At 41.6% G+C, this 18148-nt stretch overlaps 1 protein-coding gene across 1 annotated transcript in view; it reads left to right on the plus strand.

The window, feature by feature from the left end:
* DNAI3 (dynein axonemal intermediate chain 3) overlaps window positions 1-17717 on the plus strand; it is a 61448-nt gene extending 43731 nt beyond the window's left edge. Inside the window, exons 15-20 of the mRNA XM_027113937.1 lie at window positions 4044-4103; window positions 8472-8602; window positions 10281-10485; window positions 12118-12209; window positions 13618-13734; window positions 17455-17717. Coding sequence (XP_026969738.1) covers window positions 4044-4103; window positions 8472-8602; window positions 10281-10485; window positions 12118-12209; window positions 13618-13734; window positions 17455-17598 — 749 coding nt within the window. The 3' untranslated portion in view covers window positions 17599-17717. The remainder of the gene's footprint in view (window positions 1-4043; window positions 4104-8471; window positions 8603-10280; window positions 10486-12117; window positions 12210-13617; window positions 13735-17454) is intronic.
* The last annotated feature ends 431 nt before the right edge of the window (window positions 17718-18148 follow it).

The raw sequence follows: 18148 nt of genomic DNA on the forward strand, positions 1-18148 counted from the left end.
TTTACATTCCCACCAACAGTGCAAGAGGGTTCCCTTTCCTCCACACCCTCTCCAGCGTTTATTGTTTCTAGATTTTTTGATGATGGCCATTCTGACCGATGTGAGGTGATACCTTATTGCAGTTTTGATTTGCATTTCTCTAATGATCAGTGATGTTGAGCATCCTTTCACCTGTTTGTTGGCAATCTGTATATCTTTGTAGAAATGTCTATTTAGGTCTTCTGCCCATTTTTGGATTGGGTTGTTTGTTTATTCGATATTGAGCTGCATGAGCTGCTTGTATATTTTAGAGATTAGTCCTTTGTCAGTTGCTTCATTTGCAAATATTTTCTCCCATTCTGAGAGTTGTCTTTTTGTCTTGTTTATGGTTTCCTTTGCTCTGCAAAAGTTTTTAAGTCTCATTAGATCCCATTTGTTTATTTTTGTTTTTATTTCCATTTCTCTAGGAGGTGGGTCTAAAAGGATCTTGCTGTGATTTATGTCATAGAGTGTTCTGCCTATGTTTTCCTCTAAGAGTTTTATAGTGTCTGGCCTTACATTTAGGTCTTTAATCCATTTTGAGTTTATTTTTGTGTATGGTGTTAGGGAGTGTTCTAATTTCATTCTTTTACATATAGCTGTCCAGTTTTCCCAGCACCACTTATTGAAGAGGCTGGCTTTTCTCCATTGTATATTCCTGCCTCCTTTATCAAAGATAATGTGACCATATGTACGTGGTTTTATCTTTGGGTTTTCTATCCTGTTCCATTGACCTATATATCTGTTTTTGTGCGAGTACCATACTGTCCTGATTACTGTAGCTCTGTAGTATAGTCTGAAGTCAAGGAGCCTGATTCCTCCAGATCCGTTTTTCTTTCTCAAGATTGCTTTGGCTATTCAGGGTCTTTTGTGTTCTGCCTCAGTTATTCTGCTATTGATTCCTTCTAGAGAATTTTTAATTTCTTTTATTGTGTTGTTTATGGTTGTTTGTTTGCTCTTTAGTTCTTCTAGGTCCTTGTTAAACAATTCTTGTATTTTCTCCATTGTATTTCCAAGATTCTGGATCATCTTTACTATCATTTCTGAATTATTTTTCAGGTATACTGCCTATTTCCTCTTCATTTGTTTTGTCTGGTGGGTTTTTACCTTGCCCCTTCATCTGCTGTGTATTTTTCTGCCTTCTCATTTTGCTTAGCTGACTGTGTTTGGTGTCTCCTTTTCACAGGCTGCAGGTACATATTTCCCATTGTTTTTGGTGTCTGACCCCAGTGGGTAAGGTTGCTTCAGTGGGTTGTGTAAGCTTCCTGGTGGAGGGGAGTGATGCCTATGTTCTCGTGGGTGAGGCTGGATCTTGTCTTTCTGGTGGGCAGTACCACGTCTGGTGGTGTGTTTTGGGGTATCTGTGAACTTAGTATGATTTTAGGCAGCCTCTCTGCTAATGGGTGGGGTTCTGTTCCTGTCTTGCTAGTTGTTTGGCATAGGATTTCCAGCACTGGAGCTTGCTGGTCATTGAGTGGAGCTGGGTCTTCACGTTGAGATGGAGATCTCTGGGGGAGCTTTCACCATTTGATATTATGTGGGGCCAGGAGGTCTCTGGTGGTCCAGTGTCCTAAACTCAGCTCTCCCACCTCAGAGGCTCAGGCTTGACGCCCAGCTGGAGCACCAAGACCATTTTGGGTAGTCTGAGGTCTTCTGCCAGTGTTCAGTAGGTGTTCTGTAGGAGTTGTTCCCCATGTAGAAGTATTTTTGATATATTTGTGGGGGGGAAGGTGATCTCCACATCTTACTCCTCCGCCATCTTGAAGGTCCCCCTTAACCATTTTTAAGTGTACAGTTCAATGGTATTAAGTACATTCATATCGTTGAGTAGCTATCAACACCATCCATCTTGAGAACTATTTCATTTTCCCAAATTAAACTTCTGTAGCAATTAAAGCAGTAACTCCCCATTCCCTACTGCCTCCCACTCCTGGCACCACCATTCTACTTTCTGTCTCAATGAATTTCACTGTTCTAGGTACCTCACGTAAGTGGATTCATATAATATTTGTCTCTGTGCACACCAAAGTTTTGTAAGCCAAGAATGATAGCTTTAGAAAGAGAAATAACCACAAAATCTTAAAGCAGAAATTAAAGCATGACACCCTCTGCTTAAACTCCTCTTTAGTGACTACTTAGTGACACATGAAAAATTCAAACTCCTTACACCAAATGATGTAAGATTCTGCATCATTTGGCCCCTTTCTCTCTCTCCACCCCCATCTGCACCAGTCTACTCACTCTCTCTGTCTGCTCTGATTTTTTCTCTCATTCTTCTTACCAAACTCTTTCCTGCCTTTCAAGTCCTTGCACTCCTTGGAGTGAATATCATTCATTATTCAGCAGATATTTACTGAACATTTAATATATACCAAGCACTGTTCTTGGCCCAGGGAATATAGCAGAGAACAGACATCCAAAATTCCCTGCCCTCGCGGGGCTGACCATCCAGTGGGATGCTCTCCTGCCAACCCCTGACGTGGCTGACTGATCCTTGTACTTTGGATAGAGAGTTTAAGGGATGCCTCTCTGGGATCTAGGTTGGCTGGCTCAGGGCTGAAGCTGGAGGAAGTGGAGCCCTGTAGGCAGAGAGGCCTGGTAGACAGTGATCTCAGGTGGGCCTACCCAGTGGTGAAGAGGGCCTTAGCAGTGGGGCCGAGAATGTCACACAGGCATGGAGGCAGTGAAATTGTTGGAACTAGGTAACCAGATGGAGGGGGATGCTAAGGTTTCTAGCCAAGTGGCTGGTGATGTAATCACCACTCAACACATATTTATTAACCTGGTGCAAATTATTCCCGTGACTCGGTTCAGTTTCTGAGCTCCACATACCAGCTGTGAGAGCCAGGAGATATTAACTCTCTTACAGGACTTTGGTGAGGGCTGGGGTCATGTACATAAAGCTCCTAACAACTCCAGCAGCACTGAGTGCTCAGGAAATGGTAACTCCAAGGGTGATGTGCCACAGGCGATGGGCTAGAGGTATACAGTAGATGCATCCCAGGCTGTCTGCTCCCTTAGACTGTGTACCAAGAGGGGAGGGAGGGCTTGTCTTCAGACTCTGAATTTCCAGCGCCACACACAGTCCTTGTTTGTTAAATGAGTTGACATGGATGAATGAAAGCACAGATGAGTGAATGAATGAGTGGCCCTGGTCCCATGAGATTGTCCTTCACTTTGCATAAATCAAATGTTTTCCCATCTCCTGTCTCTCACCTATGTATCCCAATCCATCCCTTCCTCTGAGTCCTCTTAACTCATCTTAATATATACCCTTCTCTGTGTTTTCCTCTTATTATTTAATGAAAAACACATTGGGATTAGGAGATTGCATGTGGGTTTTACATTTATAAGATGGTGGCCTGGGAGTAAATTTTTTCTCTGAACCTCTCCCACCTCTTCATTCACTGGTTCCGTCTGTCTTTCCCCTTTGTGTGGCAATTTCTGCCTCTTGTTTACACCAGGTCCCTCTTCTTTCTCTTCTCCTTAAAATGGCCATAAGTAGAACTGGAATACATATTACTTGTTATGTCATTTGGCTAGAACTCTGTTTCTTCTTCTCAAACTTTCAAAGATGATGAGTACCATACATATTCCCTCTTTCTCTCTTATTTCATGAATATTTATTAAGTACTGACTTTGTAACATGCTGAGAACAAATCACTGAATAAGGCAGACTAGATCCCTCCCCTTCTGGAGCTTTCAGTCTCTTGGGACAATTTTTTGTTAACAACGACTTTGGGAACCCAGCAGTTGGAACTTGTGTACCTAGAATAGCTTCATAATTGCCTGTGTTCTCCCCATCAATGTGTGTAGATAAAAACTCAACAAATTCATTTTTTTGTTTAATATAAAATCAACTAATCATTTTGAGCCTTCCCTCCCCACACTGCACCAAATTATTGTTTGATTAAATTGACTTGTTACTTTGTGTTTGTTTGGGTCGTGGTCAGTCTTAGCACATGAATAGGAGGACTCTTGTCTTTTAAGTTGTCTGATCAGGAACCTGTAATATTTTTAGGAAGGTGAAGTGATATACACAGATTGGAAAATGGAGAAAGACCCTGAAACTGGCCGATTTATGAGTAAGTTTTGGTGATTGCTCTGTTATTAATAATTTATTTCTTTTTTACGAAGTACGAGTAACCCTGTCCTTGCTAATGGGAGAGAGGGCCCCTGAGGTTCTGACCCTACACGTTACTCAAAGTAAGGGCTTCGGACAAGCAGCACAGTTGTCACCTGGGAGCTTGTTAGAAAAACAAAATCTTGGATCCTACCCCAGGCCTACTGAATCTGAATACAGATTTTAATAAAATTCTCCAGGTGATTTGTTTTCACACTGAAATTTGAGGAACACTGATGTATTGATACTTAAATTACAGAGACCCTTGGACAATTCAGTTTTAAAATAACCATGCTGTTTCAATAATTCAACAACCCAGTAGCTCAGCTATGTGGAAATTCTGAGTCAGCATGAAATTATAAGCTAAATTTACCATGATCTTGCAGACCTCAGCCCTGTATGGGAGAAGTTAACTCTAGGGCCCTCCTTTGGGGCTGGGACTGGTCGTGCCCACATGTTCCCCTGCTCCCAGGGCCCAGACTCTGGGCAGATGAACAGAGGTGTGAGGGACACGCCCAGGTGGGTGGTTTGCAAGTTTCCAGCTGGAGAAAGGCATTCCAGGTAGAAAGACAAACAAGTACAAAAACATAGAAGCTCAGAAGAGCAGTGCACAATTAGTAAACAGGGAGATCTTCTGGCCAAAGCATGGTAACAGAGAGGGCAACAGCAGGAGGAGAGGTGCCAGGAAGGACATTTGAGTCCAGATGGCAAAGAGCCTTGAGTGCTTTACTAACCTGTGGACCTTATCCTAGTACCACCAGTATAATCAGAAAATCACTCTGTCAGGAGATCAGGGGTTAATTAATTGGTGGGAAGTAGGATGGCCAGTTGCAATAGCCTAGATGAGAGATGGAGAGGACTGATGTATAGGCAGGGTGACAAGGATATCCAGCAGAGGAAATACAAGAGGGAGAGAGAGACATACGAGTCATCATGCCAGGACTTTGTGACCAGTGGGATGTGAGTGGGAAAGAAAAAGAGAAGTTGCTGTTAATTTCTTGACATTTAATTCATTCCAAAAAAATGAGAAATAGCTCTAACCACCTACTTAAAGGCTATTTTAAAGTCATCTTAATACTTTAAAATTACCAGTCAAGTATTTTGTAACATGGAAAGCCAAATGACACTGTTACTTCCATTGGATAATGGTTGAAGTTCAGGGAAAATCAATGTGTAGACATGCTGAACTGTAAATTGCATGCCCTACTTAACATTCTGTGAACTGGCAGTGTTTTCCTTGGAAGCTACCAGCCTGATGTCTTTCATAAACACCATGGAGGTTTCCTGGGTAAAGATGAGGCAAATACTGGGGGCCATTTTCTCTTGATCTGCTGGGAGCCCCATGTTCTTATCTCAAATATACAAAAAGGCAGGAAGGAGAATTTCCTTTTCTAAGAAGAAACTTCTGAAAGACAGATTACCCTGACTGAGCTGTGTGTGATGAAGAAGTCCAAATCAAACAGATGATCTAAGTGACAAGCCAAGAAATACAGGCTGATGTATTTGATGATGATGACAGTTAACATAATCATCTCATGTACTCAACTCACAAATTGGCACACGTCATGTGTTAGGCACTCAGTACTCTCCATGGATTAATCCTCACAGCAACACTGGATTTGAACCCAGATGGTCTGTGCTCTTAACCACATCAGTATACTAAATCCTTCATTAGATATTGACTCTGGAAAACTACTGTTTTGTTTATTGTAAGTTTCTTATAATAACCTGGCTGGGGGCTCTGGCATTTCATTTAATAACTTAAGGACAGCTCCATTTACTGCTGAATGGCTCTAAGGTCTTCCAAAGGACAAAAGGAAGAAAAAGTTATATGGGCTGAGAACCTCTAACATGTTAAAAGTACAAATCTTGATGGCTATCTATATTCCTATCACTGGTGGTCATTACATTTTGCAGAGGGCTTCTAGACTCCTGCGTAGCCCTGCTCACCAGAGTGAGGTGGTGTAGGGAAGCCCGGCTCACCAAGGACAAAACCAGGATCTGAGGGACACAAGTAACAGCAAGAAGAAAGCTGCTGGCTTCCAAGGGTCTCCTGCCTTCCCAGAAATCCTCCAGATCACTTCAAGGGGCCCTTAGAAATTAGGCTTCTGTGCTGTCTTCAAGATGGAGCTCTGGTTAGAGGAAAATTGGTCTTTTTTAACCTAGAAGAGCTATGTTTAAACTTATTTATTTTTACTGAATATACTTTTTTCAAATAATTTTCACATTGAGATAAAAATATACATAAACAAGAAATTTAACATCTTAACCATTTTTAAGTACAGTTCAGGGGAGTTAAGTACATTCACATTGTTGTGCAACCAATCTCCAGAACTCTTTTCATCTTGTGAAACTGAGACTCTGTACCTGTTAAACACTAGCTCCGCACTCCTCTTTCCCCTCAGCTCCTGGCCACCACCAGTCTACTTTCTATCTCTATGAATGTACCTGTTGTAAGTACCTCATGTAAGTGGAGTCATACAGTATTTGCCTTTTTTCTTAAGCTTTTGGCCACACCACACGGCATGTGGGATCTTAGTTCCCCAACCAGGGATCAAACCCGTGCCTCCTGCATTGGCAGGTAGAGTCTTAACCACTGGACTGCCGGGGAAGTCCCTGTATTTGCCTTTTTGAGACTGGCTTATTTCCCTTAAAATGATATACTCAGTTTTCATTTCTGTTGTAGCATATGTCAGAATCCCCTTCCTTTTGAAGGATGAATAATATTCCATTGTATGGATATACCACATTTTGTTTATCCATTCATCCATTGATGGACACTTGGGTTGCTTCTGTCTTTTGGGTATTGCAAAGAATGCTGCTATGAACATGGGTGGACAAGTATCTCTTTGACACTGTATCAGCTTTTTACAAGATTATGGTAGCTTTTTTTTCTGCTTAATGTTACATTGTTGTTCTGAGAAAAAAAAAATCCAACCTTCACATAGCTGTTAATATGATAAGTTTCAGAGTAAATTCGTGGTTTTAGTATAAAATAGCCACACATTGTGCTTTGGCCTGGACTGGCACATATTTTTAGGGCCATCCCTGGGGCTTGTGGGTATGGCAGCAAGGAATAAGGAGCAGCCAGCTCCAAAGCCAGGACCGGGGAGAGGAAGCCCAAGCCATGGCAGAAGAGGTAGACCAGGGGAGCAGAAGGACCCTGGTGCCTGAGGCAGAGACAGCGGGGAAGCCTTCATCTTAATATCCAAATCTGCTTGTCCTCTAGTCTTCCCAGTTGCAATAAATGGAAAGTACAGAGTGCCTGTTGCTCTTACCAGAAACCTGGCTGCCATTCTCAGCACTCATCTCTCTCACCCCTCCTGTCAACTCTAGCACGCAAACGTTTCTGATTATCCACTCCTCCATTGCACCTTCATCCAAGTCACCATCCTCTCTCACTAGAACTACAGCAACAACCTCCCGTGGTGTCCCCTCTTTGCTTTTACCTGCCTCTGATCCATTCTCGCCACAGCAACCAGAGAATCCTTTCGTATGTCAATCAGATAGTCTTCTAGGCCTAAAGGGCTCATTAAAAAACATGACACTTAGAATGTAATCTAAATGTTTTTCCTAACAAGGATTTGCAAGGTCTGGACTCTCCTGGTCTCCATTTGTTTCCTATGTCTCACCCTGGGATTATCAGACTCCAGTCCTATTGCCTTCCTCAAAATAATAAATGCACTAAACACTTCTCAGGACTTTGGTGTGTATTTTTCCTTCTGTCTGGAATGCTACTCCACACCAAAATCTTCCCATGATGAACTCAAGCCTAAATGACTCATCTTCAGAGAAGCCTGTTCTGACCATTCAGCCTAAATTACGAATGTCCCTTGTTATTCTTTCTTGTGATATGTTTTACTTCAAAATACTTTTCACATTTTTTTTTTATTATATACCTTGGGATTTGTTTGTTGAGTATCTGTCTTTCCACTGGACTGTAAGGTCCAAGAGGACAGATCATGTTTGTTTATTAACTATTGTTTACCCATCCATCTACAGTACCTGGTACATACAAACAATCCACAATTATTTATTGACTAACAATATATACTGTTGACTGATAGACTAATAAATGAGTGAATGAATAAGAACAGGAAGTGTTCCTTTGAGCCTGAAAAGTAGCCTCGATGGGAATTTCCCTGGACTTGCCTTAAAAAAGAGGAGGAGCTGTCCCTTGACAGATTCATTCACCCCAACTGACCTCTGGTTCTCCACTCTTGGACCTCATTAATCGGGACCTATCTGTCCATCGGAGGTCTGCCCATTCTTCATTGCAGGAATGTAAACAGTGTTATAAAAGGTGAAATGGCCTTTTCCACTCCAACAGCAAAGAAGCCCTTGAGCCTCTACACAGTCCATGATGGAGGTGTTCACACCATTCAGAGATCACCTTTTTACAAGGACATTATCCTCACTGTTGGGGGTTGGAACGTGGCCATCTGGAAAGAAGGTATTATGGTAAGTTGCCTGCAAAATGGAGGAGTGGGTGTGTGGTCCTTTGTTATTGAGAAAAACAATAGGAAAAACAGACTGTTCTGACATAGCAATGCCTTTGGGACATTTTTTAGAGAAATTGGAACAGATGGCCTGGGCCCCAGCCTGTCAGCAGAACCACTGCAAGCCTTTGGAAAACACAACCATTTGCTTTTCTTTCCTGAGGGAAGGAAACATTTACAAGTCTTTTGTTCTCTGAAACCAAACAGTCTTTTCTTCAAAATACTGTGTATATCATGGGCAGTTCCCTTGATTTATGTTTTTCCCTCTGCTTAAAATACAAGATGGAATGCTGATTATGGCACGAACTCTAAGGAGAAGCAATGGGTCTGTCACTGCTCTTGCACTGGGCAATTTGTCGGGAGGCTCAGAAAGTGGGACTAGGAAAGCTAAGGGGTCCGTCACCAGGCAGGCAGAGACGTGCATGGGTCAAGGTGAGGCCGTGCCAAGAATCCAGTGGTCCTGATTAGGACAGGGCCTGGGTCCAGGCAGACAGAAGCTAAACTGCCCAAAACTAGAAAGACTGGTAAAATCTAGTGAAGCAAGGGCATGGGAAAATCAGTAGGATGTGTCCCTCTCATGAGCTACTTAAGAAAATTATCAAAATCTGTAAAAAAGTATGTATATACATATGTGTGTGTGTGTGTGTGTGTGTGTGTGTATATATTTCAGAGCTGTAATATATGTATTCTTTGACCTAACACTTTTTTTCCTTTTATTTCTGGGACTCTAACTTACAGGAATACTCAAAAAAATAATGTGTGTGAATATATGTACAAGTTTGTCATTGAAAAAAGTTGAAAACTCCTTAAGTGTCCATCCACAAAAGGACTTCTACTTTATAACAATGTACTTTTGTATGCTCATTTTTTTTTTTTTTTTTTTACAACAAGCAAGCATGAGTTTTGCGGTTAAAGAGGAAGACAAAAGAAATGTAGGCAAGATTGTCCAAAGACCATGCAGGGGTCAGGAACCTGGTTATCCACCAAAACTCAAGGAGCTGAGCAACAGGTTTGGCCTGTTGCCTCTAAGGAGTCCGTGAATTGGTGATCTTCGTTGTTCCCTGTAGGAAGGTTTTGTTTGCATGTATGGGAAGGTGGAGAGCAGCTCATGACTTAGTTTAGTCCCGCAGATGTAAGTTGGTGAATGAGCCCAGGCGGGGCATGACGGTGGGAAGAGAGCACATTCTGATCTTCAGTCTCTATGAAAACCTCCCAAAGAAGGCAAATTACCCCAAAATAGAGAAAAGATAAGATGATCTTATGTTGCTTTGGTGGTCCAGAATCTCTTCCAAATAATATTAATAAGCCATTGGGTGCAGCTCACAGATAGAATTGACTTTTCATTCCCTTTTCCTGCCTACCAGAGCTATTTCCATGGTGAGCAGGCACCTGACAAGAAAATAAAGATATAGGCAAAATTTGCTTATAATCTTTACTTCTCCGGTGTCCATCAGTCTCCATAGAAAGAGCAATGGATTTAGCAGCAGTTGGATTATTAGAACCATAAATAGCTCGATTGGAAGGTTTGATCTTTTATATGATCATAGCCATCTGAGTTTTACTTTTAAAAAATCATTGTGAATATCTCTCAGATAACAACAAAAGCTTTTAATTTGTTTTTTTTTTTAATTTCTTTTTAGACTGGACCCCTCCTTCAGTCATCCTGTGCACCAAAAAGGTACACCTCAGGGCACTGGTCCCTGACAAGGCCTGGAGTCTTTTACATTGGCCGAGAAGATGGATACATCGATATCTGGGACCTTCTGGAGAAAACCCACGAACCAGTCCAGTCACAAAACATCTGTATAACTATGATCACATACATCAAACCCTGGACCTTTTCTGGTATGTTAATTCTGATTGAATGAGCTAAGTCATTTTGCCTTTTGGGGCTAGCTTAGGAACATTTTGACATTCAACTGGAAAGCCTCCGATGTTTCTTCTCAAGATTTTTCTTCCCATTCCATCTCTTCCCTTCCTTTCTCTTTCCTTCCCATCATTCCCCTTCCTTTCCCTTTTCAAATTCTGGATACAACCTGAGTTTCTCTCACTGTTTTCTTCATCAACAGTTATTTCTGAGACACATTTTAGTATGTCAAGCAGAGGCTGATTTTAAACCACACAATAAAAAGCATCCTTCTCGGGCTTCCCTGGTGGTGCAGTGGTTGAGAGTCCGCCTGCCGATGCAGGGGACACGGGTTCGTGCCCCGGTCTGGGAAGATCCCACATGCCGCGGAGCGGCTGGGCCCGTGAGCCATGGCCTTTGAGTCTGTGCGTCCAGAGCCTGTGCCCCACAACGGGACAGGCCACAACAGTGAGAGGCCCACATACCGCAAAAAAAAAAAAAAAAAAGCATCCTTCTCACCCTCTCCGGGTCCCTAAATCACAGGGTGAACCCTAAATCTTTGCTACATTTTGCTGCTTCTTTTCCAAATAGAATAAGTTCTGTACCTTTAATTTTTCATTATGTCACAAATTTTCAATATTTTATGGCCCTCCACTGGACAATATCAAGCAGTTTCCTTCTTGAGATCAAATGACTCTGTGGGGTCATATATTTCTTTAAACTATAACTTTTAAACTCATAAAGAGGAAAAAGGTAATGTATAACAGAGCAAGCAGAAATTTAAGAATGTGTCGATGGAAAAGTAATTTATATCCTTTGTCCCAATTTCTCTGTTTCACCCAAGTAATACTTTCTACCCAAATTCAATGTATATTTGCTCCATTTCAAAGAACTTTCCCTTTGTTTCCAAAGATGTGCAGGCATAAAATTGTCTTTCTATTCATTTCTTTCTCAGAAGAAACATTACATTTAGAAACACAGTCTTCAGAATCTCTGAGAGTGTCAGAGTCTGACTAATACTACTCGGCCGTATGTGTCACCAAAGTGTGTTTTCCCATCTTTGCTACAAAACGTTGCTTTTGTATACCTCCAGGGATTACAAGTCTAGGATTTAGCAATTTGAACCAGACCTGCTGAAAATGAGGAAAAAAAAGTTGATGAGAGAGAAAACTAAATTTTCAAACACATTCGGGTTTTATATCCATTTTAAATGATCAAAGGAAGCAATTTGGTTTTATAATAAGAAAACCGGTTCTGGCTGTGTCTTTGAAATTCATCTGGATAATGGCATCCTTTAGCCCTTACTATGTCTTTGGTGAAAATTGGCATGATGATTTTTTTTTTGAAAATCTTCCATGTGTTGTCCCTGCTTTCTTTTCAAATCTGCCCGGTGGATCCAGTCAGAGAGGGTCCATCTCAGCTAGGAGCCACACTCCTTATATAGAGGCTGAGAAAACATGATTGGGGGTGAGCAGGGTGGCTGACGAAGACTCAGGGTCTCAGCCAAGATCATTGTAACCACAACGGGTCCTTCGGGAAATCACAAAACAAAAACACAGCACATGTTTAACCTCTAAAGTGGCTTTCTGATTGCAGAGTTGTTCTTCTCCCACATTTTTTTAATCTTTCAGCTAAGCAGCAATTTATAGCCATAGCTGATTATTATGGAACACTGCATATATTGGAAATTCCTTGGACACTAAGTCGCCCTTCCACCAATGAGGTTAGTAACTTTTGGCTTTGAGGATTTACGTGATCAGATACTGCTGAGGCATGTTTTAGAAGTATGTTCAGAAACGACAGCATTGGGATAGGGAGGGTGGGAGGGAGGGAGACGCAAGAGGGAAGAGATATGGGAACATATGTATATGTATAACTGATTCACTTTGTTATAAAGCAGAAACTAACACACCATTGTAAAGCAATTATACCCCAATAAAGATGTTAAAAAAAAAAAAAAAGAAATGACAGCATTTTTGCTCTTTAAGAGAACAAAAGAATCATGCAGTCAAAAATAAGGGGATGTTAACCTAAATGGGAAAAGAATTTGAAAAAAAATAGATACAAGTATATGTATAACTGAATCACTTTGCTGTACCCCTGAAACTAACACAACATTGTTAATCAACTATGCTCCAATATAAAATAAAAATTTTAAAAAAGGGGAGGTATTTCTGTTTTATGAGATAAATGGTTTAAAGCTAGGGAAAAAAAAAAAAAACAAGCATGCAGCAAAAGAAAGTCCAAGTAAATGAAGCCCAGATTCAGAGAGGAATTGATTTGGGGATTCATAATCATAAGATGTTATTTTCACGTTGTAACCTAAGCGTGGGACCCTTATTTCAGTGATATCCTTCCCAGAGGGCCCAGCTGACATTTTTATGCATCTATCCATTGCCAGCCTCCACCCGTCCTTCCCCAGCTTGGTGTGCTGCAGGCAGCAGGTCTGAAGTGGCAGTATTCTGCCACTCCATGCACACCACCCAAGGGTTTCAAGCAGTGTTAATAATTAGGTTATAAAAAGAAGATCAATATGTAGAAATACATAAATATGTATGCAACCAACATTAAACATATAGATTGCAATCTGTTGCAAGTCCCAACAACATCACCCTAGTTACTGGTATGCAAAAAACTTTCCTTCCCTTGGTGGCCTTGCCCAAGGTCTCTGCTGACTTCCCTGCTTCTATTCTTACATCCACACGTTTAACTCTCCAGGGGACCAGGAACTCAGCTGTGCTTCCAGTCCCTTTACGGTTTCCATTGACATCCTCATCTGGGTTTTCCAAGTTTGTTTGATGATGTGAAACTTCCCTTAGTCTTAAAAGTGAGAAGGAAAGAAGCGGGGGTGGGAGCAATCCCTGAATATTTCTCCAACAAAATTGCAATTTTTTGCAGCTCTCTCCTTCCAATCCCACTCCTTTCCTGCCATCCCTCAATTTGCAGGCCCCTAAACCTTAGCCCAGTAGCCCCCAAATTAGCTAGTTCCTCTGATAGTGGGCCTGTGGGCATTATCCCAAAGCAGGTAATCTAGCTAATAACTTACAAGCCGCAGAAATTCTTCAGCGCCTCATGAAGAACATGGGGGCTTCCATGTGGGTCCCCCTCTCATGGGCCTCTGCTTCTAACAGGTATCTAGGATAAGCTACTACTTTGAAAGAGAAGTCAAGCATCTAGAATATGTAGAACAGCGCAAAAAAATTCGGGAAGAAGAAAAGAAAGAAATGGAAATGGAGAAGAAAAAAGTTGTAAGTTAAATTTCAGAAACAATAATTGCTTTCCTCTAATGCCATTGAGAATATATTTGTTTGGCTTATTCCACAATTTTAATAGAAAAATTATGCCTTTCTTCATTCTTGTTCTGATGGGAGTCAAGGGGGCATTTCTCTGATTTCCTAGCTTACTATGAGTCCGAACAACCAGTTAGACACACCTAGTGAGATTCTACCCAATTTAAGTTTCTGAAATTTTCTATATTTCAAAGGCCTTTAGATACAGTGGTATCTAAATACCAATTATAGATACAAAGATTCAAATTCGAATGCTTTCATTTCATAGAATTTTAACATCTAGTGAATAATGCATTAAAACAGTGCAGGGCTTCCCTGGTGGCACAGTGGTTGACAGTCCACCTGCCGATGCAGGGGACACGGGTTCGTGCCCCGGTCCGGGCAGATCCCACATGCCGCAGAGCGGCTGGGCCCGTGAGCCATGGCCGCTGAGCCTGCGTGTCCGGAGCCTATGCTCCGCAACGGGAGAGGCCACAACAGTGAGACACCCGCGTACCGCAAAAAAAAAAAAAAAATTTACCAAAAAGGAACCTAAATCTCTGAAGCCCCCATCCTCTTCCTCAGCCTCTCTGTTTGATGTGAATTCCATCACTCTTTTGGTCTTCCCTTGACCACTGGAATTTAGGGCCTTGAAATATTCTGTGAATTCAGCTCTTCTTTCTTTCTCACTTGAGGTCATCTCAGTCCATATTTCTGCTTGTCTCTTGCTCATTCCCTTCCTTGCCCTTTTGTCACCAACAATTTCATCACCGCCTGTTGTTTCCTTATAGCCAAATATATAGCCTCCTCCAATGTAATTACTCATGTAAGACCCTAGGTCTCAATTAAAAGCACAAGCATGTGGAAATATTTTAATGTACTGCATTAGCAAATAGATTAACATTATCACATTGATATATACGAATTAGTGGAACAAAAACAGAGGGAGCATCATTTAAAAGCATTGTTTAGTGGTGACAAGGTATAAAAGAACACCAATTAATTAACTTTTCTTTGTTTTCTTTTGCTACAAAAAAAAAAAAAATTGGTCTTGGTCTGTTCTTTTGTACAACCACAAACACTGGGTGAAAATCTGCCACCCTTTCCTACACCAGCAATCATCGATTACTAGGAGTGTTTCAATAACATAGTGACAGCTAATTAGCCACATAGAATTGTGGATAATCCAAAAATAATTTACAATGTGAAGTACTTTTTAAAAACTTGAATATTATAATAATCATATCTTGGAATTGTATGATGCTTTTGAGTTTCCAAAACTTTTCCACCTTCTTGTAACTTCATTTCCATTTGACATAGTACCCTTCTTAAATTAGAGCTACCACTTGTCAAGTTTTCTCTGGAACTAGACTGTGGATAAGTGAATACATTTAAAAGGGCTCCTCTGTTACATTTAGAAAATGAAAAGGGGCACCAAGGAAAAATAACTAATGTTGGTCAGAAGTATCTCCTTACAAGCAACTGCTGATAATAGGGGAAATGGGAACAAACTAACAACCTCAGCGGATTGCAGTGGGGACTAAATGAGTTGAAATATTTGCAGCACTTAGCCAGTAACTGGCAGTTAGGAAGTGTCCACTATTAATATTATTACCGAGGGCAGGGGGCGATCACACATCCGTCCAGCAAGGCTGGTTTTCATGAACGCCCCCCAAATGGCAGGGATTAGGCTGTGCACTTCAACCCACACATGTGAGGGAAATCATATACCCATCTCTTTGCAAACATTGAATCTGGATACCGCTCACTTATTGAAAAATAATAGTAATTACAGCTCTAACAGCACACAAAATGGGAATTTTCCTAACTGGAATTTCAGCTGGACACCCGAAACTGAGAAAAGTAGCAGTTTCCATATGATCCATTATGTCATCTCTATGGGACAGAGAAGACGGAAGAATTCAAAAGAATTCTGCAACCCCTAGTCAATGACCCACACTCCAGGCAACACAAGGGAGGCAAGAATTATGGGGAAGAAGGTTGGAAAAGGGGATTTTTTTTTTTTGGAGAGAGGTGTTGGAGCGCTGTGTATTCCCCATTCCCACTTCTGCAACACCACCCAGACTCTGGGAGGAAACCTTCAAGAGAAGCACTGCTAGAGATAGGTTGCTGGCCAGGATGGACCATTGGCCTCGTACACCTGGCAGGAGGCTTCCGGAGCCACAGAAATCCAAGAGCTAGGAGTTACCAAGGGACCAGAGCAGAATGTCCAGGGAGAATTTAGGAAACACAGGGACAGGGACCTGACTCCTATGGTTGGAAAGTCTGCAGGCAAAAGATTGGCTTAAACTGCTCTGACAGATGGGTGGAGAGAGGACCAGGGGCAATGAACTTGTACTGATGGCAGAGTGAGGGTGGTAAGTTTTCCTGGGGCCAGGTGGAAACTTGGAAGTAGCTAGGCTCAAATCAGGTGTCCCAAAGGACTTTCTAAGTGGGGTGAGGCGATCTACAGAAAGAGCCTGGAGGTGCACAGGGGGGCATTGCAGTGGGAGCCACAAGGGGCAGCCTTCACTTGGATATTGGACTGGCCTGAGTCTTCAAATACCTGAAAACGACACTATTTCTAATACCTAAAAATGATAGGAAGTGCTATGGAATCTGTCACATATGTTGTAAAGGACAAAGGTTAGAAGAATAACATTTTTCTACTCTCACCTTATCAAGTCGTGCTCTTTTTGTGAATTGGTTAGTGTAGCTAACAAGTGCTTACTGGGCGCATGCACCATTCTGAGGGCCTGTCCTATTTAATAATTCATTTAATCCTCACCATGCTATGAAGCAGTTATAATGATTAGACATGAAGAACCTGAGAAAGCAGAGATATTAAGAGAGGGGGAAAAGCAAACATACGGAAAGAATGTGGCAGAGGCAGGGGAAGAGAACATCAGTCATTGTGAATATTCAAAAGAGGAAAATACCTCTTGCAAATTATTCTCTAAAGAAACTAGAATAAAATACAGTTCTGGTCCCTTTGATGGAATCCACAAAGACAGGACTTTGTGACAAGTCATCAGAAGGCACAGGAAGACATTAGGATGGGGACAGGACAAGAGGAGAAAAAACAAAAGCAACACAGGATGACACACCATCCTGTGTGAAGTGACCCTAAAGTTCCTCTGAAAGAAGACACAGATGAGAAAAAACAAAATCTTAAAAATCGTAATGACTGCCCCAGCAGATATTACAATAAATTAAAATGTCACAGTTATTAAACCAGAGCAGTACTCAGGTGAACACTGACAGATCAAAGAACAAAACAGATGACTCAGATTATTCAGCAAGTGGTGCTGGGTAAATTAGCTGAATAAATGCCCTTCATTGTTATTCTCTCCCCTCTCAATGTGCTCCTCCCTGCATCAGTGGCAGGAGCTCGTAGGCCAGCCTGGATTGCCCCTGCCCCCGAGAGCCCACATCCAGTCCATTGGCAGACTGGGTCAGCCCCACCGCCAGGAGATGCCTGGAGTCCGCACACACCGCTCCGCTCATCTCTGCCCCTCCCCTTCAGAGCCAGCAGCCTCTCTCCCTGACTGTGCAAGAGATGCCCCCCTGCCCTCTGCCCCTCACAGCCCTTCCAGAGAACAGCAGGCAGGCCAGACTTTCAAAAATAGCCCCTTCCCAGCCTTTGGTATCTCTAGCTGCCAGAGTTTTATACAAATGACTTGCTTTTTTCCCCCCTAGGAAACGTATCAGAAGTCAAAAGAACAATTGGAAGCCAAATTGAAAATGGACTATGAGAGTTATTTGGAACTGGAAAAGGACATCCTCATCAATCTTGGTCTAATCAAAGTGGAAGAGACAATGTCAAACAAGGAAATGATATAGAAAAGCTTTCTGTAGGGGTGTTTTGAGGGCTTTGTGGGGCTTTTCTTTACTCATCATTTTTTATGTAAGGTGAACTAGCAAAACTAAACGTGAAAAAGGTTTACTTATGCATATCAAGCTTTTATTTCACTGCTATTAAAACTTCTGAATTAAACAATAAGATCTGTTTCCATTTTTGGACTGAATATGTACTAAACTTTGTACTGAATATAAAAGCTATTGATAATGAAATTTTCACTTTCCTGTAATAATACAGAGCTTCAGACATCCACCCTCAGTCCTCACCTGACATCCATTCAGAGCCCCTAATCCCAGACAGAAGTGGAGCTCAAACTTTGCTCCTAATTATCAGGTTGCTTTTGGTCACCTCACCAAAACGTGCTCCCACTGGGCCACTGCACAGATCGTCAGGCCATGTGCTCAACAAAATATTAGCAGATGGAATCCAGAAATATACGCATAGAAATGGATAACACATGAAGATCATGTTGGATTTATCCAGGAAATATAAGGTAAATTTAACAGTAGAAAATAAATCGATGTTTGATTA

The sequence above is a fragment of the Aethalodelphis obliquidens genome, unplaced genomic scaffold (genome assembly GCF_003676395.1).
Source record: "Aethalodelphis obliquidens isolate GAN/ISIS:26980383/991018 unplaced genomic scaffold, ASM367639v1 scaffold13, whole genome shotgun sequence".
NCBI classification, from domain to species: Eukaryota; Metazoa; Chordata; class Mammalia; order Artiodactyla; family Delphinidae; genus Aethalodelphis; species Aethalodelphis obliquidens.